Source organism: Chaetodon auriga, chromosome 4 (genome assembly GCF_051107435.1).
Source record: "Chaetodon auriga isolate fChaAug3 chromosome 4, fChaAug3.hap1, whole genome shotgun sequence".
Taxonomy (NCBI): domain Eukaryota; kingdom Metazoa; phylum Chordata; class Actinopteri; order Chaetodontiformes; family Chaetodontidae; genus Chaetodon; species Chaetodon auriga.
The window spans coordinates 12,592,513-12,619,267 of record NC_135077.1 but is presented as its reverse complement, the minus strand read 5'-3'; the positions used below and the strand labels follow the sequence as shown (position 1 = coordinate 12,619,267).

The 26,755-nt window shown below is 42.7% G+C and overlaps 2 protein-coding genes across 5 annotated transcripts; one reads left to right on the top strand and one right to left on the bottom strand.

The window, feature by feature from the left end:
• Positions 1-442: 442 nt before the first annotated feature.
• On the top strand, positions 443-12,288 carry aftpha (aftiphilin a). Of its 4 annotated transcripts, none has more exons than XM_076729239.1 (10): positions 443-599; positions 3,080-4,798; positions 6,288-6,454; positions 6,952-7,081; positions 7,511-7,567; positions 8,123-8,245; positions 8,589-8,649; positions 9,471-9,554; positions 10,267-10,390; positions 10,653-12,288. In XM_076729239.1, exons 2-10 carry the CDS (start codon positions 3,116-3,118, stop codon positions 10,792-10,794), a joined length of 2,571 nt encoding a protein of 856 aa, XP_076585354.1. In that variant the 5' UTR covers positions 443-599; positions 3,080-3,115; the 3' UTR covers positions 10,795-12,288. The 4 variants fall into 4 exon arrangements, with proteins under 4 accessions (XP_076585354.1, XP_076585353.1, XP_076585356.1 ...); XM_076729238.1 differs by having other exon boundaries at positions 461-599; positions 8,586-8,649; XM_076729241.1 differs by lacking the exon at positions 9,471-9,554 and having other exon boundaries at positions 461-599.
• Positions 12,289-13,122: 834 nt separating this feature from the next.
• Positions 13,123-25,745, bottom strand: LOC143318845 (SERTA domain-containing protein 2-like). Its single transcript, XM_076727327.1, has 2 exons — positions 25,485-25,745; positions 13,123-18,088 (listed from the first exon to the last, which is right to left on the bottom strand). Exon 2 carries the CDS (start codon positions 18,082-18,084, stop codon positions 17,110-17,112), a length of 975 nt encoding a protein of 324 aa, XP_076583442.1. The 5' UTR covers positions 18,085-18,088; positions 25,485-25,745; the 3' UTR covers positions 13,123-17,109.
• Positions 25,746-26,755: the final 1,010 nt, after the last annotated feature.

The window sequence follows — 26,755 nt, the reverse complement described above, 5'->3', positions numbered from 1 at the left end:
TCAAGGTATTTTAGAATAATTCCAGGACATTTTACAAAGGATGTCTCTGTATTATACCGCTATTTATTTCAAATATGTTCCCAATATTTTTACGATATTTTCCTGGTTCGTTTCGTTTATTTAATTTTAATTTCACTATTTTCTCAGATATTTTACAGGTTTTGTGTCTCCTTATGTTCCTCTGCCTCACTTCTCCTGGCCGCATTGCTAGCTGGGTAGTCACAGAAGTACAGAATCGATAAAGCGTTTGAATATCAGCGTGCTGGGAATCAATCTCACAATATTCCATAGCAAGTAAACCAAGTGTTTGCTAGTAGTTTCAGTGTCTTTGCTCTTGTGTATAACGTTAGTTTTAACAGCTGTACCTGTTAAACACGGAAAGTTTTGGAAGAACTGAACAAGCCAACAGAGAGCCAACCTGCCACAGCGGTGCATGCTGGGTGATATTGAGGCAGGGTAGCACCAGCCGCCGGCTGACTCAACCTTCAGTTTCTGCTTCAGTTTCAGCCGTCCTGCGGTGTTCAGCTGGCTTCGTGTGACAACGTATGGACAGTCCTGTCTTTAACTGAGTCATGGAAATCAGTGGAAAACATCTCACGGTCAGCTCAACTGTTTCTTTTGGTTACGAAGACACCTGCTGTCAAACCTAGCTGAATGATGAGGATAAGCTAAAGCTAAAGCTAACTAGACGTTCAGGGAAGATGCTTGTTGTTGTCGTTAGTGTTAGCTAGCTGCGTAGTTAGCTAAGGTAGTTGACTTCTCACTTACTTGTGTCTGGTGGTTTTGATTTACGAACCTTTGTATGTCTGATATGACTCTTTAGTGTTTTTGTTTAAAAATGTAACCGACTCGGCAAAGTGACAACAAACGAATTAACTGGTAACATGGCTCATAGCAATATGGTTAGTTTGGCTTGGCTTTTGGTTTTCTACATAGGCTAACCAAGCTAAGCTAAGTTAGCTACAGTTACATCCCCTCTCAACGAAGTATCTCGGCCTTGTACTTTCATGAGATGCCCCCTGCTAAGTGGTAACTGTTAGCGTCATATCAGATTAATCCTAGTCTAGTCATTTTCTGTACTACATAACGACTCAACTCAACTGTCAGCTTTCTACTGAGCTAAAGATGACAGTAGCCAGTCTGTTAGCCTGCTAAGCTAGACGCTTACCGATTTAGCTACGTTAGCCTCCGAGCTGCACTTAAAGACCAACGTCAGACAAGTGAGGAAAAATGTATGAAAACTTGGCTAAGTCGCCCAAACAGGTAGATCTTGATCGCATAGTTTCTGAAATAGACAGCTGTCCAAAGGGGCTAACCTTGTTGTGAAGGTGACAGCTCGTCGTAATAGATAACATATTATGTTAGCTAATAAATTAACTCTCTTTGAATTTGTAATCGGCCAAGGTGCTGATCCAAAACATCTGCTTATTCGGACTCAGTCTGTTGCGATGACTCAACTCAGTCTGCGGAGACGTTCATTGAGTTCTGCAGACAGACAAATTAAATGCTTTAAAGGGGACGGAGGTACAGATGCCAGTGTAACATTAGTTTCCTTGGGAACAAATGTTGAACATGTGCCTTCATTGTTAACTTGTCTTTCTGAACTTGCATGCCTGTAGTCCATGTCAGCACACTGGTAATAAACCTGCGCCCAGGTATTTTGTGAGATAAGGCCAACAAAGCAAATACACGTTTGAGACGCCACCCACTGCTCCGGTTGGTGGTTAAGAATGCAAACAGAGTCTCCTCTTTCAGGTAAAGTCCAGGTGGGAAGAAACTCCAGCTTGTGCTTCTCGTGTAATCTTGCTTAAGTATCAGAAAGTTTTGGATAACACTTAGTTTTACAGGATTGTAAATTCTGAATAACTTACTGGCATTAATTACTGATAAAATTGTGTTAATTTGATGCACTTCCAATCCACAAGTAGGGCTGCCACTAGTGATTATTCTAATTGTAAAATATCTCTTGATTATTTCAAACAATTGATTTAACATGTCAATTATAAAATGTTATAAAGATGATAAAAACCAAAAACTGTTGAGTTTACAGTGACTATAAAAGACAGGAAAGCAGCAAATCCTCACATGGAAGAAGCTGGAAGCAGAGAAGGTTGTGGAAAGCATGCACTCCAACTTGTACTAAGATCAGAGTTTCCAACAATAAATGGCAGAAGATGAAATATTCACTTTGGTTTAAATAGAGCTTTTGCTTCAAACAAGTTCTTCTGGAGTCATAATTTTAAAATAAACAACTAATTAAACTAACAGGAAGACTGGCTTTCTTTGTCTGTTTTTTTCATTTGATTAGCACCAAATTATCTAGATTTTGCAAGGAAACTTTCTGGACCAGAATCATCTTTATTGGCCAAGTATGTGGGCACATTACAAAGAATTTGACTCCAGTTTAAATATTAAGACATTATTAGGAAATGATGGACACATGGAATCAAGTGGTCACTAAATTTTGGAGGCTTTTGGAGCACATTCAGGAACTTTGCCCAAGGAAATGATGATAATGTCTCTGTTTCAGTTTTGGAAAAGACATTTTGTCAACAAAATGCAAGCAGGTTAACCAAACATTAGAGGGGAAATAGTAGATGTAAAACCAAGGTTAATTTCTACGTGTTGACAAGGCAGAGTTAATTCATAGAGGCACTGTTTGTCTGCCACATCTTGCCCTCAGGTTTTTTACTGGGTCTGTGTAAACATCACATGAATTGAAGAGATTATAAGACAGAAGATGCAGACCTGTCTGAGTCATCAGAATTTTTGTTCTGACTAACCCTTTTTGTTACAGCTATGTCTCGTTTTTATATATCACAGCACTTGTTTCTCATTACTACTCTATTACTGTCAATTTGACGCCAATCTGTCCTCTTTTAGTGCTTGAGTAATTCAATTTCTGCTTTGGCTCAATCCACACATCAAGATAATTGGTCCTGGAGCACAACTGAGTGCTGTCCTTATTTACTTCTTGTGTTTATGAGGACAGAATGTGGCTTAAACACATGCATATTCATTAATATATCTGTTGTGACAGATTATTTGTGTCTGATGACGTCTTTTCTCACTGTCTCAGGTGTAGCCAGGAGGGTTTGTTGATTGCCAGAGAATCATGGAGCCAGATGTCATCCGCATATACTCCTCCTCTCCGCCACCGATGGAGGATGGTACAGAGGAAGAGGACAACGAGTTTGGAGATTTTGGCACCTTCTCTGGCGTCCCAAACAGCATCAGCTTCACAGAATTTGACACCCCGACCACTTTCAACCAGACCCAAGCTCTGAACGCTACCTCCCCACCTGAGCTCATTAACAACAGAGGAGTGATGGGATTCAGCCACAGCTCCTCCAACGGCACACACAGCACCAGTAATGAGCTGTCCAAGGCTAATGGCGTTGTGCCAGCGAGCCACCTGGGCAGCAGTCCCTCAGAAAGAACTGAGATGAAAAAGGTCCTCTCCAGCTCCCTCGATTTCTCAGTCAGCGACACAGCCGGCAGCGAACCCGCTGATTGCAACGGCGGAGGCACAGAGGTGCTAACAAACGGGTTTGCAACCTTCGATGTTCAGGGAAGCCCTTCTTCACAGAATTCTGTCCACTCTCTTTTAAAAGGAACGTCCACTGAGGACACGGGCAGCGTCCCTGTTGGAAGCCCAGAGGACGATTTTGCAGACTTTGCTGCTTTTTCCAGTGCTGAAGGACACCTCAGCCAGACGGCAAATGAGGACTTGGACAACCCCACAGAGGGTAGCTGGCTGGGAGAGCCTCCCTGCCACCATGAGCACTGGAATGTAGTGCAGGGAACGACCTCAGAGGACAATGTCAGGGACACAAACAGAACTGGCCCCAACACATCCAGCTCTGATTCCATATCTGTTCCTGCTGAAGCCCCAGACGGCTCTTGCAACACGGACCGGGGCTCTCACACAGATGCAGATTCTCCACAAAGGGACGTAGCCTTTGCCCAGGAGCACTTCGCCTCAGAGGCAGTTTGCACTATCAAACCCCTCACTCTGAATGGGGTGGATGTAGCTGACAGGGAAGATTCCAAAGATGCTGCGGGCTGCAGTGAACACGACCTCTCACCTGACGCAGGTGGCGATGGTGAGATGGGACAGTCAGACGAGAAGGGCTCCGGTAACGACACTGAGACAGAAACAGAGACAGAAACATCGTTCGGCCGGCCACTGTCGACAGATGCTCTAGAGGAGTACGGTGACATGAGCACCACAGGCTCAGTGCCCTCTCCACCACTCCAAGGGGAAATTGCCACGCCTGCCGACCACAGTCAGCTGGCAGAGGACGACGAGGACGAGGACTTTGGGGACTTTGGCGATGCCGGCTCGTTCAGTGGGCAGGGCTTTGCTGATTTTGACCAGCTGGATGCCCATCAGGAGCAGAGCAGGTTGCACAGCTCTGCACAGGAAGCTACAAACACCAAGGACGATGACGACTTTGGAGACTTTAACTCCCCCAAATTTCACACCAGTAAAAACGAGGGGGAGGATGGAGACAAGTTTGCAGACTTCCCCGTCAGTGACAGTTTCGGGAATTTCAGCTCAGCTGCCGAAGGCACAGACAGTGCAGCGGATACAGGGTGGAGTGCCTTTGGGGAGTTGGAGCAGGAGCAGCAGGTGGAGGGGGAGTCCTGGGCGGCATTTAGCACAGAACAGAGCATCGTTCCTCCTGCAGAGAGCAGAGAGGAGCAGGAGGAGGAGGAGGAGGAGGAAGAGGAGTGGCATGAAAGTGAACCTCCTGCTGTCAGCGAGGAAGCCAGCAGGACAGACAGACAGTCGGTAAGCACTGTGGGAAATAAACTGGTCAGACTGGGAAACATCATGGGTGCAGAGTTATTCATCCATGAACCTGTATGATCATCTCAAGTGGATTTTGTTTATGTAGATCTTTGTAGTGTAGAAACAGTTTGGAGACAGATGTTCAAGGAAATGAGGAGTTAAGAAATGGCAAAGAATGAGGCCCAAGTTGAGCAGAATGAACAAATCAGTTCATCTAAATACCAAAAAAAAACCCCAAAAAACAAGGTTTTTAATCATTTAATAATGGTGATATCTGCAGTTTCTTGTAACTTATAGGTGTCATATACACTGATACGTAGAAATATCTCTCCGGTCTGAAATAATGCAATCAATTTATTCAAAGTGGGTTAATTTTGATAAACAATAACTTGTTTTCTCTCAGCCATAACAGATCACACTTGACAATTAGATAACACACTCTTTACTTTGACAGTCCAGATTCGACAGTGATACATGTAGAGCCACATGAGAACCAAAAGAGGAAGTTGTTTTCAAAAGATCACATTAAAATCAGTTTCTAGTTCTGTTTGGTCTTATTCAACTGAGTCACTGCCGTTATACCAACTTCCACTGTTTGTATTAAACATTAACTGACCCATTAATGAGAGAGGGGTCATCCTTCTGATCTGCTGAAGTGGAACAGAGGCTTAACTTTGCCAACAGAACACACACATCAGAGGGTGTCCTGAAATGACACAGTTTGTGTGATGCCAAAGGCGTGTGTGGACCGTGGAGGAGGACGTCTGCTGTCTGTGCAAATGGAAAGGTGTGGAGGAACAGTGACACACACACTGATGTTGATTCAGAGTGCAGGAACACTCCTTCAGGCTCTGATGATGTGGCCTGCTCACACATTTGAACTAAAGTACATTCCTGTCAGATTAGCACACAGACTTGTCGTGAGTCCAACTCTGCTGCTCAGTGCAGGTTTCATTCACAGCTGTATCAGTAACGAAGGGACCTCGTGTTTCATCATGCAGTGTTGGCAAATGGCCAGCATAACAAGTGTGACAGCCAGCTGAGGCTCACCTTGTTTCCTCTCTCTCCACACTAAACTGGTATTTTCAAAACAGTCTCAGGCGTGAATACACTTATAGAGTAACACCACATTTGGTTTGGAAGGAGTAAAGACACAGCTGCTCCGGCTTGTATGGGTTGGAAGGTATCTACTCCTGCAGCCTCGATGACACCTAACAGCACAGCTGGGTGTGGTGAGGAGTAGTGCTGCAGGATATATGGTTTCAACATCAACATCGCAATGTGTGCATGTGCAATAGTCACAATGCAGGACGTATGATGTCAAGTAGTAGGAATCTGTATGACTTTTTTTAATATTATAAAAAAGTTTGCTGTGAGTTTGAGACCTGATGGGAGAAAAAATCCTGGATTACTTTACTCTGACTTCAAACAGCCCTGTGGAAGATTTGTTTTGGAGGATGCGAGTAATCAGCTGCTGTGCTCTCTGCAGGCGTTGCTGTCGAGCCGTCTGGAGAAGCTGTTTCAGAGCAGCTTCCCTCAGACAGCCGTCTCCTCGGTGGAGGACGAGGTGGCATCCCTGAAAATCCTGCTGGGACCTCCAGAGGACAAACCACAGCCAGGAGCCGAAGAGGAGGAGAAGAGGTCGTCATGCAACAGGTGAGTCTTTGCCTCCTCAGTGGGCCACGGATTTAAACATGAAACATGGAAACTGTGTCAGAAAGTCTTCAAAGCAACACGTGTTGAGCAGCTTGTTTGATTTCTGAAAGATGTAAATTTTGCATATTTATTTGCAGCTACCAATTGTTCTGCTGTTCCCTGTTCAGTGTCAGTGATGTGAAATCTGAGTCACGACTTTCTTTGATGGAAGCTCACATTTAATGCTTCTCATGAGTAAAATAATAAGAAACTTAAACTGTCTGCGAGCCTCATCTCTGACTCCTTGTGTGTGTCACAGAGATGGATTTTTTCTTTTTTGTGATGGCACTCTAGTGATGAGTAAAGTCATTATTAGAGTACATAGAATATTATTTCAATCAGTTAACTAATAATGCATTCCCTCAGTCACACCTGATTTTGTTACCGGCTGTATGAATGTTGAGCCTCTTGACTGTTGCGCCGTCTTTGAGTCTGCTACATCTCATTGGTCGGTGCAGGTCTGCGCTTCGTGGTGTTTGGACGCAGCTTCAGGACATCCACGAAGCATTCGGCCTCAGATATCAGTGGGGGGGCTCCCACTGCAACAAAGCACTACTCTGCTGCCTGGGCATCGACACCCGAAACATTGTAAGTCCCTGCTGGACCCTAATGCCGCGAACAGCTCGCTGCCTCAGCTGGATAACAAGTGGGATGTAAGAAATGACAGAAACGTAGAAGCATCCTAATACGCTCTTGAAAATGGCCAGAAGTCATTTAGATTATAGTTGATTTGAATCAGAATCTGAAGAGGCCAAAACTTCACAACATTACAATGACCTTTTTGAATATGGAAATATGCAAATCACCTTCTGATCTGCGAAAAGTGTATTTTTAGAAGAGATTTAATGACACATGAAGTAATCTGTGACCTTTATTAACTTCTGCTGGCAGCCGTTAGAGACGTCCAGTTTCACTTTCCTCTTCCCAAACAAGCTCGTGAAGCAGACAAATTGTTTTGATAGCAAAAGCAGGATTGATGTATGAAGGTTTTCTAACCTGCTGCTTTAATGCCTGCAGTTGTTCACAGGACAGAAGAAACAGCCGGTCATCGTGCCAATGTACGCTGCCGGCCTGGTGAGTCATCCTCCTCCTTCACCTCCGTTCAGAGCATCATATGCTTTCTGTTGCTCATGCACAGTAAAACCACCATCCACAAACAGAGTAGCTTCTCAGCAATGCTAAGACATCTTTAATATCATTAGTTTCATCCTCTTTGGCCTTGAGGGAAAAAGTGAAATTTGTCACCTTTTTCTAACATTTCATTCATGACAAGAAACATTAGCTTCAGCCCTTATTACCGAATGAAAGGCCATAATCTCGATCACATTATGCAGCAGGATTATCACTTCACCTGTGATGCTGCAGTCTGTCCAGACTGAGACACTACAACACATCAGTGTTCAGCATCTACTTGTTCTGATTCTTCATTAAAGCTATGTGATGTTTGCACTGAGTGACATATTCAAACCCAGGCCCGTGTGTTTTGGGGTTGTAACCGTCCATCAAATGGAAATATTGTCGATATTTTAAAGACATTTCCCCAAAGCGCCTCTTGATGTGTTTGGTATGTTCGTAACTTCCTGCAGGTCATCAGCAGTGTCTGTTTCTCTGTCGGTCTGTTGTTTGTAGGGAATGCTGGAACCAACCAAAGAGCCCGTGAAGCCCGTCTCTGCAGCAGAGATGATCGCTTCTATAGCCCAGGCGCCTCCAGTGGCTCCAGAGAAAAGCTCCTGTCCCTCAGACACAGTCCAGGTGGGACCTCAGGGCGTCTGAAACACTTTTACAGCCACCAGAGGCACATTCTGCGTTTCAATGAGCTGATTGTCTCTAATGTTGTCTAAAGATAAGGCTTGGGGACTATTTTCAGTGATGGATTAATCCACATTTGGTGTTGTAGTGAGTATTTAATAAGATGTGTCAGGCTGTGATACACACACATACAGCAGGTACATTCAGTGTTCACACTCACTGATCAGTTTTAAATCCAACCAGCAGGGGGTGACATGATAACACCCCCTTGTATGTGTGTGTATGTATAAAGTGGTCCTCATTTTGGCCTCGCTGACTTTTTGCCCTCCTCTCGCTCCTCCAGCAGGAGGCGCTCCCACCCGTCCAGTTCGACTGGAGCAGCAGTGGCCTTACCAACCCTCTGGACGGTAGGTGACCTGCGCCACCTCCACCGTGAACCCTTCCCGCCCACTCCTCCTCGCTCTTCTCACCCTTTCCTAACCCTCGTAGTGATTCCTGAAAGTCGCTGTCTGCAGACGCTTCAGTCCAAAATTCGGCAGCCACTTGTGCTGATTCACAGGCAATCAGATGATGGAAGCGTGTCTGCAGCATGTGGCCGCTGGTTTGAAAACCTTCTTCTTTAAAGCAAAAATCCGCACTAAACATTGCAACACTGTCGGCCATGAACTTTGCCAATAATAGATTCTGTGATGTGGACTGAAGGAAGTGAAGAAACACGATGAGTCTGAGAACCCTTCACCTACACAGACGTGGGAAAAAAATAATTAGTCGTTTTAAATTCAATGTTTTTGCATTTTGGACAAGTAATTTGAAGACGCCTTCGTAGCCTCTGAGAACCTTAATCGCAGCCTGTGAGGCAAAAAATCAACCTTTTTATTTCAATCAGGAATCTAAACAGTCCAATCAAGTCAAAACTGATCAGTCAGCCACATTTGGCGACTTGAAAGGTTTTGATATTAGTGCCACAGACGTATTTTCATAGCCGCAGTGAGATGATGTGATGGTGGATCTTTCCTTTAAACCTGTTCATGATCTAAACAACATGGCCGCTGTGCATGAAGACTTGTTGTCAAACTGTCGGAACCAAACCAGTCTAACAGTTGTCATGTAGCTGATTCTACTCTCTGATCACTGACACCGCTGCATGTTTCTGGTTTCTTCTCTCTCTCTCTGTCTGTCTGTCTGTCTGTTGGTGTCTGTTAACCTCGGCCGCGTCCCGGCTGTGCAGCGAGCGGAGGCTCGTCTCTGTTAAACCTGGATTTCTTTGGTCCTGTGGAGGATTCAGGCTCCACCAGCTCACCGTCCATCCCAGGTCAGCAGCTGCTCACGGCCTCCTCCTCCTCCTCCATCCTCCTCCTCTTCTGCCGTCTTCTTCCTCCATCTTCTTCCTCCTCACCTCCTCTACCGCTCCTCGTCTTTAAATTAGCCTCCCACCTCTGCTTCCCCCCTAACATGCGTCTGTGGGAGACTCCAGGACCAGTCAGACAGTTGATGACTGTGATAGTGAGCATGTGTGCTGGCTGCAGTCTGGGTCACATCAAACGTGCTCGAGCCGAAATCGTCTGAAAGCTTCACTTGCTGTTTGAGTGGTTTTGATGTGCAGAGGACACAGGTACTGTGTTCAACATCCAGTTAACACAAAAGACACAAATATCCTTTTAATGTGGGAAGAAAAGTGCCAGTGTGCGTCATCTGAGGCTCCTTTTAATGTGGGATTTTTTAATTAGCAACATTTAAAAAAACAACTTTTATACTGTGTGCGTGTGATTTGATATTAATCGGAAAAATGAGATAAAAATGAAGGCAGTGCTTAACATGAGATTGAAAATAAAAATCATCTGATATAATTACAGACTAAAGTGAAGAGAAAAATCGAAAGTATTCATGATGGACAACGTTCAATCTTCTAAAGGTCAAAGGTCGTGTGGCGGTGATCCTGGCTGCGTTTGATCTGACTGACAGCTGCTCTTTGCAGAGAGAACCTCGTTTGTGTTTGTTAACTCCCTTTTTTGTCTCCGGTTCAGGCGTCGACCCCGAGCTGTACGAGCTGACGACGGCCAAGCTGGACCCCGGCAGCTCCGGCAGCCGGGTGGCCGATGCCTTCGCCCGCCTGATGTCCACCATGGATAAGACCAGCACCTCCACCAGGTCAGAGGTCAAACAGACAGCAGATGTGAGAGTGTCAAGGGTCATGTGATGTTTCCTTTTCTGTCCAAATATGAAAAAAGTGCAGAAGAAGAAAATCCAACCAGCTGTTTTCTGTTCAAACTCTGTGAAGCCATGTTTGTATCGTCTCTGAGATGTTGACGTTACCGTCAAAACATTTTGTATGGGCAGAATTTTCCTGCTTCTTTGGTAAACAGGTTTGTGGTCAGACCTGTAACACCTGGTGTCTCTTCCTGTTTGACAGGAAGCCGAGGAAAGAGGAGAATCTGAGCGAGGAGGCGGCCAAAGTCATCGCAGGTCTGCCCGATCTTTCCTTCATGCAGGCCAAAGTTCTGATGTTTCCCGCCACGCTGACGCCACTCGGCTCACAGGCCACGCCGGACTGAGGCCACGCCCCCTACACTGACATCACCCAACCCGCCCACCCTGTCTGTTTGGCCCCGCCCACCGATTCGGTCCATTTTATAAAGTTGTCTTTATTTTCTTTTTGTTGTATCTCGCTGCAGTTTAGTTCCTCCCTCACTTTCATACTTCTTTCTTTCTTCTTTTAAATTCGCGCTTTTGTTTTTCAGCTTTGATTTTAAAAAATAAAGCAAAGCATTTATCATGACGGGAAACAGCTCGAAGGAGGGGGAGCGCTCGGCGGACCACCTGCACATTTAACACAATAGATAATTAATTTATAGAGACGATAATTTATAGAGGAAGGTTTAGAAGTGTGTGCTATTCATATCTAGAAGAATCATCATGTATATAATCAGGGAATAAATGTTTATTTTCCTTTTTTTTTTTTTTTTTTTTAATTCCGACGAATTTTGGAGGATGATTTTACGTCTCTGTTGTGGGAGTGTGTTCGTGTCTGTCTGTGAAGGAAACACTGGCTGAAGCTCTTTGAATCAAACTGAAGTGGAATATGTATGACAAGTTTAAATTAATACATTTATACACATATATAAAATCTATATATATATATATATATTTATCGACTTGAAACCACACTGCCTGCAAAATCCAGCTGAATGTTTTGTCCCCTCGTCGTGTTTGAAGGCCTTAGTTTTTACCTGCAGTCCGTGTAGATTTTAACCTGATTTTCTTTAACCATCCGGTCATTTTCTTTTTGTAATTTAATGCAGCTTTTTAACATGAGTCATGTCCAGCCTCCCACTGTTGCTGCAGTCCATCCATCGTCTCCAGAGCGCAGGATGACTGTTCTTATTTTTTAACTCTTTGCTTTGGGAAACTTCCACCAACCAAATGCTGGCGAATCTGATGAGCTGATGTGTTCTCAGCTGTCATTTGGAGGGTTTTTATTTTTTCCACGTTGAAACACTTCACAGATGTTCCAGCAACGAGAACAGGTTTCCTTCCTTGTCTGTGTTTCCTCTCTCACTGGTCATTTTTGCTGTTTTGGGGGTAAAAATGGGACTTTTTGGTTAAAACCACTGAAACTTGGAAGTTTCTCGGCAGTGAAGGTCGACTCGCATCAGAAGGGAATTAAGGGACCAATTTCTGCTTCCATGTGTTGGGTCATGCACACTGTTCCGAATATGAAGTGCTTTTTGTTGTTGCGGCTCTTATTTGCTCATGTTTTGCAATGTTTTTTTTTTTTTTTTTGGTTTTGCTCATACTACTGTCAGCCCCGTCTCCCAGGAGGATTTTGCACATTGTAAAGATGAAATGGATGTAATCATAGTTCACTGTGGCTTTAGACTGTGTACAGTTAAACTATGGACTGTAAAATGTACGGGAAAATTCCTATGGAAAAAAACTGAATCACTTGAAGAGCCTGTCAAAAGGTTATCGTGCATGCCCAGGTTCTTTTGAGACTATAAGTGTGTAAATTTTACTTTTAGTGTACACAAGAAATTAAAATAGTTATCTTCTCTGCTCGTTTCTGTTTCTTTTGGACAGACACAACGTTTCTGTTGAAATTAAACGTGAGATCTTTGCAGTCTGGTGTTTTGAAGTAATTCATCAAACTGAAGACTCAAGAGGAGAAATCAAGGAGATTTCTGCAAACTGTCCTGAGTGAAGCACTTGAAACTCGTTCTATTTGTGTGCCAAGAAAAATGGACTTTTAAAATGTGTAATTTAATTAAAATGACCAATTTTAGATGAATTACAGCTGAATTTAAAGGATGCATTAAAAAGAAAATAATAATAAAATGTTTAGTAATATTTCCTTATTTTGTCTTTTGCTGATCATATTCATGTCACATTTGTATTAATTGAACTATGAACTTTAAAGACAGAATAAGGAAATTGCATATACATAAAGTTTTGCAGTGCGCCATTTAAATGCAAATTTGGAAGTCAGACTAGTAACGGGGAAATCATTTTACTGACATCTTTGTTTTCAATTCAACTTTTTTTAAAATGTTTCGATCACTTAGATGAAAACCAGGCTTGGGATTATTCTGATGACTCGCCCCAGGCTCCATACAGACTGAGTGATCTTTTTTAACACTTATTTTGGGGTGAATTGTTCTTTTACCGTTGCGTTGTCATGGGGAGCTGACAACTAACAGCAGCAGAGAAACGGTTCGTCTGAAAATCAACATCAAGAGATAATTAACTCGAGATCTGGCCTGCAAAGTGTTATCACCGCTTGTGTAAGGAATGAAGACAAAGACGAGAAATATATGACCAAAAGGACAAAGATGAACTAATTTTCATTTATTGTAGAAAATAATATTACCAAAGTGGACCCCCCCCCCACCCCAAAAACAAAACAAAACAAAAAAATAGAAATCCTCTGAAGAAAATGTCATATTGCATAGCACAAGGCACAGATTCAAGGTCAAGCACGAAGCAGAAATTCATGTAAAGACTAAAACATAAATTCATCCTTCTGTTAAAGAATCTCTAGGAGCCACAGAGGTGCTACACACCACAAAAAAACAAAACAAAAACAAAAACAAAAAAACATTTGGTTTGATGAGTTTGTGTCCAAACAGTTTTCAGTCATTCGATCTTTCGTTCTCTGGATGGAAAAGGAAGAAAACACAAACAAAACAGCAAAGACGACTGAATGAACAGCAGAGAGCCTGTTTCTAAAAATCACTGGAATAAAAACAGGGATCTGGGTTTAGTTAGACCAACCTGAGTTATGTGTTCCAACTTATGTTACATGAACAACAGTATGTAATGTTTGTATTTTATCACTATATCTGCAAAGATGTCACTGCGTCCCTCTGCTGAGCTACACACTGATTCACAGCAGAGTCTGTGCACACACTGGAAAAGTGACCAAACAACAAGGAAACCCTGATTTTTAAGTGTCTCTCAGCTGTAAATGAATTGTAAAAGGAAGTGAGTCAGCACCAGAAAGATCTTAGAAAACAAAGAAACAAAAAGTATTAAATCTTAATTACATTTTTCTGTCACTTGCTGAAGAACCGGTCGTGTCAGTTTGATTGTGTGATTTTCTGTGAGTATAAAACAGTCAAGTATGAAGACTTGTGCCAACTGCCAAAAATGTGTACTATAAAGATACAGATAGAAATATTCCTGAAAAATAGAATATATAAAGACACATTACACTGTATACCATTCGTGTGTAACCAGGACAGAGGGACTCAGCTTTTACTGGTGTCTCAACCTGCTGTTGCATCTTGTGGCCAGCAGGTGGAGACACCGATGGAAATTTAAAGTATGCAGATCTGCATTCAATTCTAATATTTGCATCAGGATGTGACTGATCCAGTCTGATCAATCTGATCTAGTACAATGACTCTAAAACCCTTAACGAGCTTTAAATCCTGATGGCAAAAAACAAACAACAAAATAACAGATTTTGGAGTTCAGATTCAGATTTGAAGTTAAAAAAAAAAAAAAATGGCTCACTGTTTATCCATTTATAGAGTTCACACACACACACACACACACACACACACACACCTTAGAACTGTGGCATAGGTTGAATTGATGGCGTTTGCATTGCTGAAATCCTAAAATATATTACATGGTATTAAAAAAAAAACTCCAATCATTCATCAAATGACGGTAAATTAGATTTCCACCATGAATGACCTCTGAGTTTGACATTTTTAACCAAACGCTTGGTGGGTTTTTCATTTAAAGTCAACTTAGAAGTCAGTTTTGGTGGATTTATCCTTAAAAAGAACACATTTTACATTCTGTACAAAACAAAATATTAGTGTCCAGAGTTACAATAAATATACACTAGATCTGAGAGATAATAAATAATTCATAGAGCCATGTGCTCTATGCTGTTTCTCATAAAAGGGAAAGCCTGCATTTCAAAGTTGGTATCATCACCACTGTTGGGTAAAAAGAACACATTCGTACCTCCATTACTGCAGTTTAACTTCTGCTTCCTTAACTGAGCTGATCATGCAAACATGTACAGTTTAAGTTGTTTTATTCATCTCCAGGTATGAGGATTTTACTCCAGGTTTAAGTTAAACAATTAAACATTTATTTTAGAACTGTTGTTTTTACACTCCGGTTTATGTGCAGATTAAACCAACAAGATGTAACACATTCATCAGTGAGCTGAAGAAGTTTTAACATAGCCAGGCTAGCTATTTCCCCCTGCTTCTAGTCTTTATGCTAAGCTAGGCTAGCCACGCACGAACCCCAGCTCTGTACTTATCACATAGACATGAAAGTAAGTAAGTGTTTTTCCAAATTGTTTAACTATTCCTTTTGCAATAATAACAAGAGAAAAAAAGAGAATTTTTTCCATATTAAATAATGTAGGTTGGGTTGGAAAGACATGCTAGCAAAAAAAAGGAAACAAAACAGACCTTTAGCTCTCTGTTAGCTAAAGCTAGCGGCTAATAAAAACAGTCTGTGTTTAAATGGAGCTACACAGCTTCAGGTCATTTTTAATAACATGAATATTCCAATTCATGATATTTTAGGAACGTGTTCTGTTATTTCTCCCAAAGTACAAGCTGGCACAGATGGTAGCTAATGCCTAGTTGGTGAATCATGTGACAAACAGGTCTGTCTTTGCTAGTTAGCTTTGCTAACGCTCACAAGCTAGTAAAAGTGTGTCTTTGTTATCTGAACCTGAGATTCTATCACAAAGTTGATATCTGCTTCATTATTCCTCTAAAATGAGTTGGAAACTTTGTTAGCTTGGCTACTAGCTAACAACATGTCAGTTAAGTGCAAGAAAAAAATCATTATTTTCCGCTTATTGCACCAGCAGTAAAAACTGTGGTTACTTGTTTTCTACAAGTTCTTTGTAGCTAGTAATCTATGCTAACCTTCTTTCCTATTTGGTTATCAGTTATCTAAATTGCCCTCGCTAACTTAGTTCAATCGTTATCATTGTTTGACTCAACCAATGAGATTTTGGTCCTCTTGGTCCGCTACTGAAGCTACAGCAGCTTTAACAAACTGTACTACAGGAAGTGTGTCTGATAGTTAGCAACAAACTAGCTAAAGACATCTGTTGTGATTTTTGTGACCCTGATTTCTCAACAGACAAAAACTACTAAATTAAGTTCAAAACAAGAAAATTAAAGTCTGCTGATTTTATATATTTTCTTCTCATCAAATCGCATGAAATTAATGAAACAATGAGCTTTGATGACAATAAGAAGAATACAGAAGCACCGCAGACTTTTTCATTACAAATCCACAAGAAACAGATTAACAGTTACTTTTTAAAAAGACTTTCACACTCTTTGACAAAATAAATCCATTCTGCAGGCTAGATTTTAAAGATGTTACGCGATGAATTTTACATTATTAAACCGCATTCTGGAATAAAACTTCCTTCAGTGTTCATATTGCTACGTGACGAGCAACGGCAAGACGTGAGCGTGTGATGGAGGTTTAAAAAGGCACTGGTTTGTTTTGTTTGTCATAAATGCTGCTGAGATATCGTTCCTCATTTGTGAAAACATGCACAGACAGTAGAAAAGTCTGTGGAGACTTTGTTTCTTACAATTGTTGGACAGCGGTAGAAAACAGGACAGTACTTCACATTGGTGTTATTGAACCTGGAGTTCACCTGAGTCGACTGGAAGACAAAGACAAAGATCTCTGTGAGGAGATTATTCTCATATAAGGATGTAATAAGGATGCCGGTATATTTTTTAACGATCAGTAAATCTTTCATCAAATGTGACCTCCCACTTTAAAGGTGTCACTCCAGCACTTAAAATGGCAGAATTTTGCAGTGAATCAGTTCAATGGAATCAATCCACACTCACTTCTCTGTGTCAAGTTCAACTCTTGCACCGTTGACCTTGACAGAAGAAAGAAGAAATGGAAAATGAAAATGCTTTTGTTACTGACTAGTGTTAGCGTGTTGGCTAAAATGTTGTCAGTGCTGGATAAAATGATGCCATCAGGATGAACAGCATTATTTCACTTATTCCATTTACTGGTTTTCTTAAGAGACACAGTGCACTTTAATAAACACTGCTGGAGGTGTGTCACCTCTAAACCTTTAGCTCTGTCTCCTCTAGCACTAAGGTACCATCTACCAGTTTTATTGAATAAAAGGAGCAGATTTCAGATGAAATACAGCTTATGTAATTAAACTGTCTCAGAATCAGTGTCCTCACAATTTAGTGATGGTAAAACCCTACACACAGCAGCATGAATCCTCCAGAATAAGGCCACTGTGAAGTACGTTTGTAACTTTAAAACTGTACAAAATGAACAAAAAGTTCTAAAAGTCTCCTTGTGTCTCTGAGGCGACTCTACTCGTCCTCTCAGCTGCCCACCAACACCTCCATGATGTGGTCCAGCTCAGCCAGGTCCATTTTAAAAGGCTGGTTCTGACTGCCGGCCCCAGCAGAACTGTACCCAGACATAGACCGGACGAGGTCGTCAGCCATCACCACTGGGGCTATCTTGGATGGTGCTGCTCCCGATGGGGGTGGGCAGGGCCCAAGGTCATACATAGAGGTGTCAATGTCTGTGAAGAGGACATCGTCCAGGGCAAAGTCAGTAAGGAAAGAGCCCACGGAGGATGGTGAGAGAGGAAGAGGAGGCGGAGAGGGTTTCTCCAACCTGCTCTCCACCTCCTGAAAGCCCCGTCCCTCCTCCTTCATGACAACATCAAATAAAACCCGAGAGGGAGGAGGTGACGGTGGGCTGGAAGTGGAGGAGGAAGATGAAGTGGAAGGACAGAGCTCCTCGATCTCCTCCAGGGCTGAAGAGAAGCTGTCTTTGGGCGATGGCAGCTGCGGCCTCACGGAGTGGTGCAGGTGGTGGTGTTGTGAGGAGGAGGAGGGTGGCAGGGTGAAGAACATGGGCAGGTCCTCCTCCAGCAGCGAGGCGGGAGTCAGGCAGGAGTCCAGTGCCGTCAGTCCTGACAGTGACGATGAGAGGATGCTGAAGGAAGAGGGAGGAGGCGGAGGTTGTCTGTAGCTTTCATCCTCATGGGCGGCAGCAGCAGCAGCGACGGGCGGTGCAGCAGAGAAGAAGAAAGCGCCGATGCCTCCTTCCTGTCTGAAGTCATTGTGGATGCGGCGGATGATGTTGTTGATGAGGACTCGACGCTGCAGGCCGAGGTCAGCGCCCATCCGTGGACCGTACAGCTTCATGAGGGACATATTGAGGACTGTCTGGCGCTGCAGGGTGAAGGACGCCTGCGAGGCGCATCCGACTGCTGGAGGAGGACCATCTTCCTCCAAACCATCCTCACCCTCATCCAGTTTCCGCTTCACCCCGTTACCCAACATAAATCTGTGGAACACAGACAGAAAAAGTTCAGAGACGGCGATGTGAAACCTGAACATCAAAGTTGTTATTGGTCAGCCAAAGTCCAAGAACAGATGAAAAGCATCGACACTGAGGAGCTTAAAAAAAGTAAAAAAGTAAGTGAGGCGATAATTAGAAAATTTATAAATATAAAAGGTTAAAATTAAATCTGCTGAGGAAGACAGTAAGGTGGGACTGAAAGCTCTAGAAAAGCTTAGCAGGTGGACACTGAGCTGTGAGTAATTCAGTAAGATACAAATCAAACATCTTCAAGACATTCTGAGCTTGTTAACAGTGAACTCTGAGTGAGGAAAAACAACAATATGTTGGGACATGAAACCACCTGAAAATCAGTTTAAATCTCATACTATAAAATATACTGACAATGCTACTAGCAAGATCAGCAAAGGTGCCCTTTTAGAGACAGAATGTAAGGAAGGAGATGTTGTACAGAACAACAAAGATCCAAAGAAGTCAAATCAGTTTTATTAACTGCACATAGACCAATTTCACAAATCATAGCTTCTCCTCAAGAGGAGAACAGAAAACAACTTTGGTTCTTAAAGCTCAGATTCAGATCAGGAAAAACCCCAAAAAACCCTTTAATGAGGAAGGAACTGACGGAAGATCTGACGTGTCATTAAGAGCAAAACTTTGTATAAACGCAGAAAAAGAAATAGAATGTTGGAAGTCGCCTCGACATCACAGGCAGTCATGTGACAAGAGAGTCACATGACTGCTGAAAGTCCCTGATTGGCAGGGGAAATCTGACAGGAGAACAGCTGCCGTACAGGTGACTCTGAGCAACATTCTAACGTTCACATCTTCTGATCAGCAAACTGAGTTCAGCTGAAGAACATGAAGAGCGATGCTGAAAAGAGCCGAGCGTGACGTGACTGATGACACGTAAAGCTGACGTGATGGAGGAGCTGCAGGTTGGCTGGAAGCTGAGCGACTTCCTCTCAAACTGGGATGAGGATGTGTGCGCGCGCACGTTTTGTTCAGTGTTTGGTCATCAGGACGGAAGTCGTCTGTTTCCTGTGTTTTGTTGTTCGGGGAGTCAGAAGGTGTCGGACTCTCACCCAATCAGCTGACTACAGCTCACATGGTAGCAAGTCAGCTGACTCTTAACACACACACACACACACACACACACACACACACACACACACACACACACACACACACGAAACCTCCTCACTTCAGTACAACTTTGATGTACTTTTGTACTTTTTTGATGCACTTGTACTTGTTACATTTTATGCTACTTTATTCTTCTACTCTGCAGCATTTTTGAGGATAATATTGTACTTTGTACTTCACACCATTTATCTGACAGCTTTACTTACTTTTTGGATTAAGATTTTACAGACAAGTAAAATGATTGGTTTATGAAATATAATGTTACAATTAAACTAGCTAAAGATATCTGATCTGATTTCATGTACCGACATGAAATCAACACCAACTTGGACAACTACATCAAGCTCCTGCTGAATGCATCAATAAAATTGATCCAAAACCACGTTCTCAATGATGAATATGTTCACTTTTGACACCTTTTGTATTCCAATACTTCTGTTCTTTTGCAAAACTTGAAGAAATTCCTATTCAATTATATGTAAACAGAAAAAAGCTGGGCTACAGTGGTGGAGGAAGTACTCAGTACCACAGTGTAAAATTACTCTGTTACAAGTAAACATCCTACAAGTAAAAACACGAAAGTAAAGTATACTTAAAATATTAAAGTACTAGCAAAATCTCAATCTGCAAAGTAACTAGTAATTAAACTATTAAAACTCACTAAAGCTGCAACTAATGCAGTCGAGTAAAAGAATAAAGATGAACTGAAATACTCAAAATTGTACTTCAGTGCTTGAGTAACTGTTCTTTTCCACCACTGGTTTAGCCATGTACTTGTGATGGTGTGATGGTGTGTGTGTGTGTGTGTGTGTGTGTGTGTGTGTGTGTGTGTAGGAGTGCTGACGAGGGCAGCTGTTGGGTTGGAGGTCTGTGGTGATGCTAGTGGTGGGGATCTGAACCTGTGACCTCTCGATTACTCAGCCCACAGGAGGCTGACAGAGCTGACAGAGACTGAATAAAGCAGCACACACACACGCACACACATGCACACACCGTCTTACATATGATTATTCATCAGCTCCATCAGCTCTCCCTCCTCCTCACCTCTTCAAACCCTCCAGGGGCCCCTCAGAGGGGCCATCTGCTGCGACAACCAGAGAGGAAGAGGTGAAGAGGTGACTGGGTGAGAGACACACAACAGACACAGGGAGAGACAGAGAGAGAGAGAGAGAGAGAGAGAGAGAGAGAACAGACAGACACAGAGACAGAGAGAGACAGACAGACAGACAGACAGATAACTTTGATCTAATGACACTTAAATTCTGACTGATAGTAAAAACGTAGCTGATCCTGAATCCTTGTGGCAGCGACTGACTGAGGTTCAAATATTATACACACATGACCAGGTGACCTGGTGACCAGGTGACCTGGTGACCAGGTGACCAGGTGACCAGGTGACCTGGTGACCGTCTATCAACGTATCCATTTAATCAACTAATCGTCACAGCTCTGCTCTGCGTCGGTCAGCTATTCTTCTCTTTTATCTTGGTTCGGTTGTGTATGTGTGTGTCACTAATAATGGCAATAAGATCCGACACTACAGACACCATATCAATACCTGTGTCTGTACTGAGCAGAGGACTAACACGCTCTGAAAAAAAAACAAAAAAAAAAACGACCAAATCAAGAACGGTGTCCTGTTTCAAGACTTGAGCTGCAACTAACAATTAAAATGTTTAGTTATAAAAAAAATCACAAAAAGTGACAAAAGACCACCACAGTTCTCCGACCTGAGCAGTCTTTAAATGTCTTATTTTATCTCCCAACCTTTTCTCAAAAAAGAAAAGCCTCAAATCTTCAACAATCAATCAAATATTTGGTAGTTCTGCTTGAAAAAATAACTTGAACGATGATTTTCTGATGATTGACTGACATTCACACTGATCATGTTTGGAGTTGTTGGTGAAATTCTGCATTTTCTTTCTCAATCAGTCCAGATGAAACTGACAAATAAAAACAGTGACACACCTGCAAGTCGCCCAGCAACTAACCCGTGGGCAGAGTCACTCACACCGACAGGTATTAATCACTGGTCCAGTCTAAGTCCTGAACACAGACTGAAGACTCACTCAAGCCACGTGAGTGTGTGACATGTTCACAGGCCTTTGAGCCTCAGTGCCACAAAAACAAACTTTCCTCAGTTCAGATCAAAGACGAGAATCAGCGCGCGTGATTTCACATGTGGACACTTGGGATCAAACCTGTGGCCTTTCAGTGGCAGAACAGTGTCTGTGTGTTAACACGAGGCCGGCGTGTTACGATCGCACCGTGTGGAGCTGCTTCACTGAGCAGCGGCTGCCTCCTTCACAGGAATTTTCTTGCTCAGCAGGCTTCAGTGTTTAGTCATCCTGACGACAGCCAGCAGCACACCGCCAGGCGCCATCTTTCTGTCTTTTTACGACCGGTCTTTGCAGGAGCTGCATCCTGTGGACGCTGTGGCTGCTGCTGAGCCTGTTTTCATTCACGCTGGTATCACAGTTCTGATCAGGCTCTTTGGTAAACGTGAACACGGAAAGATGAAATCCAGACCAAAGCTCTGAACCCGACTGTCCTCAATAAATGATAGAGCATCATGAGAACAGGCTCCAGATCAGTGTCTGCTCTCTGTGCAGGTGGAACATGTGGCAGGAAGCCTGCAACAGCTAACGCTTCCCACGCTGGAGGAGAAACGAATTCATGAGCTGACCAAAGTTTATCCACGTTAAAACCAGTTTTTCACAGAGCTTTATGAAGACTAAACAAAAGTAGACGTAAGGATCTGCAACTACTTTGATAATCGAAGAATCGTTTTGGTTGTTTTTTAAGAAAAAATGGAGCAGACTGTTGGTCAAACGTGAAGAAGAGTGTTCATGCAGCTGTGGGAAATGATAACAGAAACGATTCATCAAGAAAATAATGCAAAATTAAAAAAATGGTTGGTTGCAGCCTAACAGGCCTGAGGTTTTGGTGTTGTTGAGGACTGTTGTACTTTCACTACATTCATGTCAACTGGCTCAAGCAGCTTCACAATCATACAAACTACTGAGGCCTCACTGCAGGAAACACTGACTCACACGTACGATTTATGACTATTTTCTGCTTTTTCGTTGTCTGACAACAGGAACAGAAAGTGCATCAATGAGAACAACTGAAAAGTGAATTTGGCTCAGTGAAAACAAACTGACTCAGAGAGCAGGAGGGACGAGACCGAGCAGAAGAACCAGACTGTCCGACCCACGAGTGCTGATTCATGAGATTTACGCCCAGATGTGGCCGTGAATATCAAACTCACTGCGTCTGTCACACCCAGTGTCGCAAACTGTCATGAATTCATGAGCTGAACTGAAATGAATATTCCACCAATATGGAGGATTCACATCTTTACCTTGAACAAAGCACAGAATAAACGACTTTTTTCAAATTTAGGAGCACAAGTTGAAAGTTTTTGTGCTTTTATTTTTGCTGTTTTTTTCCTCTAAGATTTGACGTTCCTGGAAAGAAAGCAGGATTCAGTCTTCGGCCAGTTTCAAACAGTGTTTGCCGAGCTTACAGTCGGTTGCTCAGCCTGACATGCAGGAACATGCTGCTGCTGGCTGACCTGTTTAAAGTGAAGCTCCTATTTACAGCGCTCACAGAAAAAAGAGATATTTCTTTGTTTAATCTATAATCTATAGGTTTCCTTTAGCACACGATACTTTTTCTGGTTCTCCTCATATCAACTAAAGACTAGAAGAAAAGCTAAGCTTATTTTTTCTTCGCATGAGATGAAATTTTACCCAAAAATATATTTCTGTGTGTTATTAGTTCCAACTCTGTATCTCTATAAAAGCGTGAGACGCCGGTGCTGCTGCTGGTAACTGTGATCTGAGTTTAAAGGGAAACTGAGACTCCAGGAAGTGAAGGTGGACTTTACTCAGAGAAGAAACCCTGTGTGTTTGCTGCACCAGCTGCCGCCTCCTCAGCACACTGCAGGATATTCCCCACTGTGTGTGTGTGTGTGCGTGCGTGTGAGTCATGTACAGTGCGTCCAGCAGCAGTCACTTTAGCTTAAAGATGAAATGCAAACAAAACATTTGCATGTCTTTGCTCTCATGTCAAACAGAAACTGAGACACAAGCGTCTTTATGTTTCAGTTTCTTGGCAGAGCCGCCTGCACGACTCACTGATGAGTCAGTCAGTCTGTTTTTGCCACTAAACCTTTCAGTGTGATGTTACAGAAAAGAGAGAATAGCATCTGTGGGGAAATGTTTGTCACGTTTTTCTGTTTGAGGCTTACAGAAAGCAGTGGGTGGGTGGGTGGGGCTCTGGGAAAATACATATAGAAAGACGATCTGCAACAACATGTCAGTTAATTCATTTGTTGATGGGCAAAAAATTATGAGACCTCCTGTCCCGTGCAGCAATTAGCTGCCAAACAACGTCTGAAATGAAGAATCAAGAAATCGATGAATTGGTTAACGCATCGTCTTTCCACTGCAGCACGCAGCAGTAACACAGCTGCACTTCATCTCCCACCGTGTCCTCAACATCTTACTCTTGACTCCCGGCCACAGGCCGCTCTTCTATCAGAGCTGAGAGCAACTGGCATCATGCAGAGTGTGTGAGTCCAATGTCGAAGCCTTACATAATACACACAAAGTGCTGATTGTACTGAGAGCAGAGTGAACGTCTGTCAGTCTGCTCTAATGCTCAGCGACTCCGTCTGCTCCACATTTTAAAATGCTGCTCGACCACATTCTTCCCTTTAAACCTCGACTCCACAGCAGGAAACATACAGCGCGCCGACCTTTGACCCCCAGCTGCCAACCTCTGTCACCACAACCAGTGTAAACACATCTCGAGAGCCCTTGATTCTACACGCTGCCTTCATGTCACCACTGCTAATCTGTGTTTTTTTAAAACACAAGTGTCTCCGTGCACATTTTACACTTCTGACACATTTCTTCTCTTCTTGTGGCCACATTTAGAGACTTTGTAATAAACATTACAGCTTTACAAACTGGTGTGTTCGACTGAAATTGATACCTGGAAACTAAACCGACGGATTTTACATATGAAATGAAAAGAAATCAAATATTTGTTGGTTATGGCTCCTCAAATATTTTAACCTTTCTTTATTATAAATTTAATAACTCTGCATTTGTTTTTTTTTAACTGCAGGTCAGACAAGATAACTCAATTCAAGACATCACTTTGAAGGTTGGTAACTTACTCAAGCCATCTGTCATTACTGCTGGCCAATTATGAATCACACAGGTTGATAATTAAAAGGGTCAATAGTAGATTAATCAATAACAGAGCCTTCGTATTATGTAATAGGTATTTTTTTAGCTAAATATTGATATATCGCATTGGCGTCTAGCTTGACAGAGGTACTAGTTAATAATGGAGAAACGAATGCATAAATATGAATTAGTCATTTGTGAAGTAACTGATCATAACACAGGCGTGGCCACACCACACACATTTAACAGTTAGTGTTGCGTGTCAGTGTGCATGTGTATTTAACAGCCTCAGTCTGGCTTTAATCCACGCTTACAACAAAAATTACTCGCACCTCTGCTTTACTCTACAAGGAGCCATGACAGGTATGTTTCCTAGACTCTATAGAACACAGAAATATCAGAAAGTACAATGAGATGAGTATGAAGTACTGTAAATGTTGAGTACTACATGCTGAGCCCCCCTCTGCAAACATTAAAGGGAATTTAAAGTGACACCAAACAGCCCACAAAGTGAGGAAAAGTCACTGCTGGCCACCAAACCCTCACTACGACCATCTACGACAGCATTGCTGTGACTTAAAAGCCACTTTTTGCCATTTCTCTGCCCTGGTTTTGCTCATTTGACGGTCAGTGTAAATCACTGCGAGCCCAGTATAAAGCTGTCAGGGCAGCAGCTGGTTTCCAGACCCTCCGGGACCTCCGGGCCACCGGCTGCTCCCGGCCACCTGCCCGGCCAACAGGCACCCGCCCCCGGCCACAGCCTCCACACAGGAGCGGAGAGAATTTGCGGTTGATCTTATCACACTTTCTTACAAAAATGTCACTTTTTCTAATCATAACCTGGCTCCTGTGTGGTTAAAGGTGTAACGTTACGCGGAGGAAGTAAACTATCAGGGGTAGCTTTCTTCTTTCTGCCCGCAAGTTCCGACACAAACCGCCCGGACTGTTCGGGCTCTCCGCCGACAGACGGCTGCCCGCTGCGGCTACACCAGCGCAAGTTTCTGTAAGGTAAAGGTGTCTGGTCCGTCACTCACCACATGTAGCTAGTCCCGTCCAGGGTCTCCTCTGCTGCATGGGTGTCGTCGGTGAGGCCAGGAGCGGAGCGGCGGGCGGTCAGGAGGACGGAGTAGAAGAAGACGAAGAAGAAGAAGAAGAAGAAGAAGAAGAAGCAGAAGAAGACGAGGAGGAAGACGGATGAGAGAGGAGTCGTTAGTCCGTTTGTTTGTTGTTTGTTTCTACTCCGCCATCGTCCCCACGGCTGCCTCGACCTTAACACTCACTCAGCCCCACACACAATGGCGAAGCGGAGCAGAGGAGGAGGAGATGTGTCACCCAGGAGTGCGAGTCAAATTAGCGCAAACTGCCACGAACGCGACTTCCGGCAAGAAATTTCAGAATAAAAGGTGTTTTCAGTGACAGCTGAGTAGGAAACCTCAAGGCCAAGGAGCCATTTAGGTATTAACCAAGGCACGCACAGTATAGTTTGTAGTTATACATATTAAGTACTGAACATAAAACATTTTTTGATAAAACAATGCAAACTCAAAGATGACTTTTTTCCAAGGCTTTCAACTTAATCAGAAGGTCTTCATCAGTAGATGTTTGCTCAGTTGTCATCAAGATGGATGTGTTGACATGAAAGCTCAGTACTTTTTTGTACTTTTGTTTGACCTTGTTTGTTTTTAAAATTAATAAGCAACAATTTTGATATAGATATATCAAATTACTGTTATGAATTCATAAAATGCTACTTTAAAATAATACTTTATAAATCTATTTCTATTGTATCATTACACTAAAGGTCTGTTCTAATAGCAATAAATTTAAAAAAAGGGGGGGGGGGGTTATGTTTGAGATTATTTTGAGTGTGCCAAATAATTTGTGTTTTTCTGCTGAGGTACTCGCTGACTGAACTGTTGTTCTGTGTCACTATAGCCAATGATGAGTTTCACTTAAGGGCAAACACATGCAGACATTGACCTTGTCACATAGTCCATATAAATCATTTTAAATAGCTGTGGAATTTTGTGAAATATACAAAACACGCAACACAATATATCACTATAATGCTAATATATTCAATATATAACTATCAAGAGAAGGAATTTTAGGAAAAAGTCCATTTTTTGAGAAGAGGAAGCTTTTAGTTTGAAGGCCAACTGGTAATAACCAACATCCTCATCTCAATGTGATGAGCTTGATGCTGTGCCTGCTGTGGCTCACAGCACTGACAGAATAATGGTGCACTGTGGGACCTTTCTGGAGAAACTCAACACTTCCACACAGGAGCTGTGGTGTCAGTGAG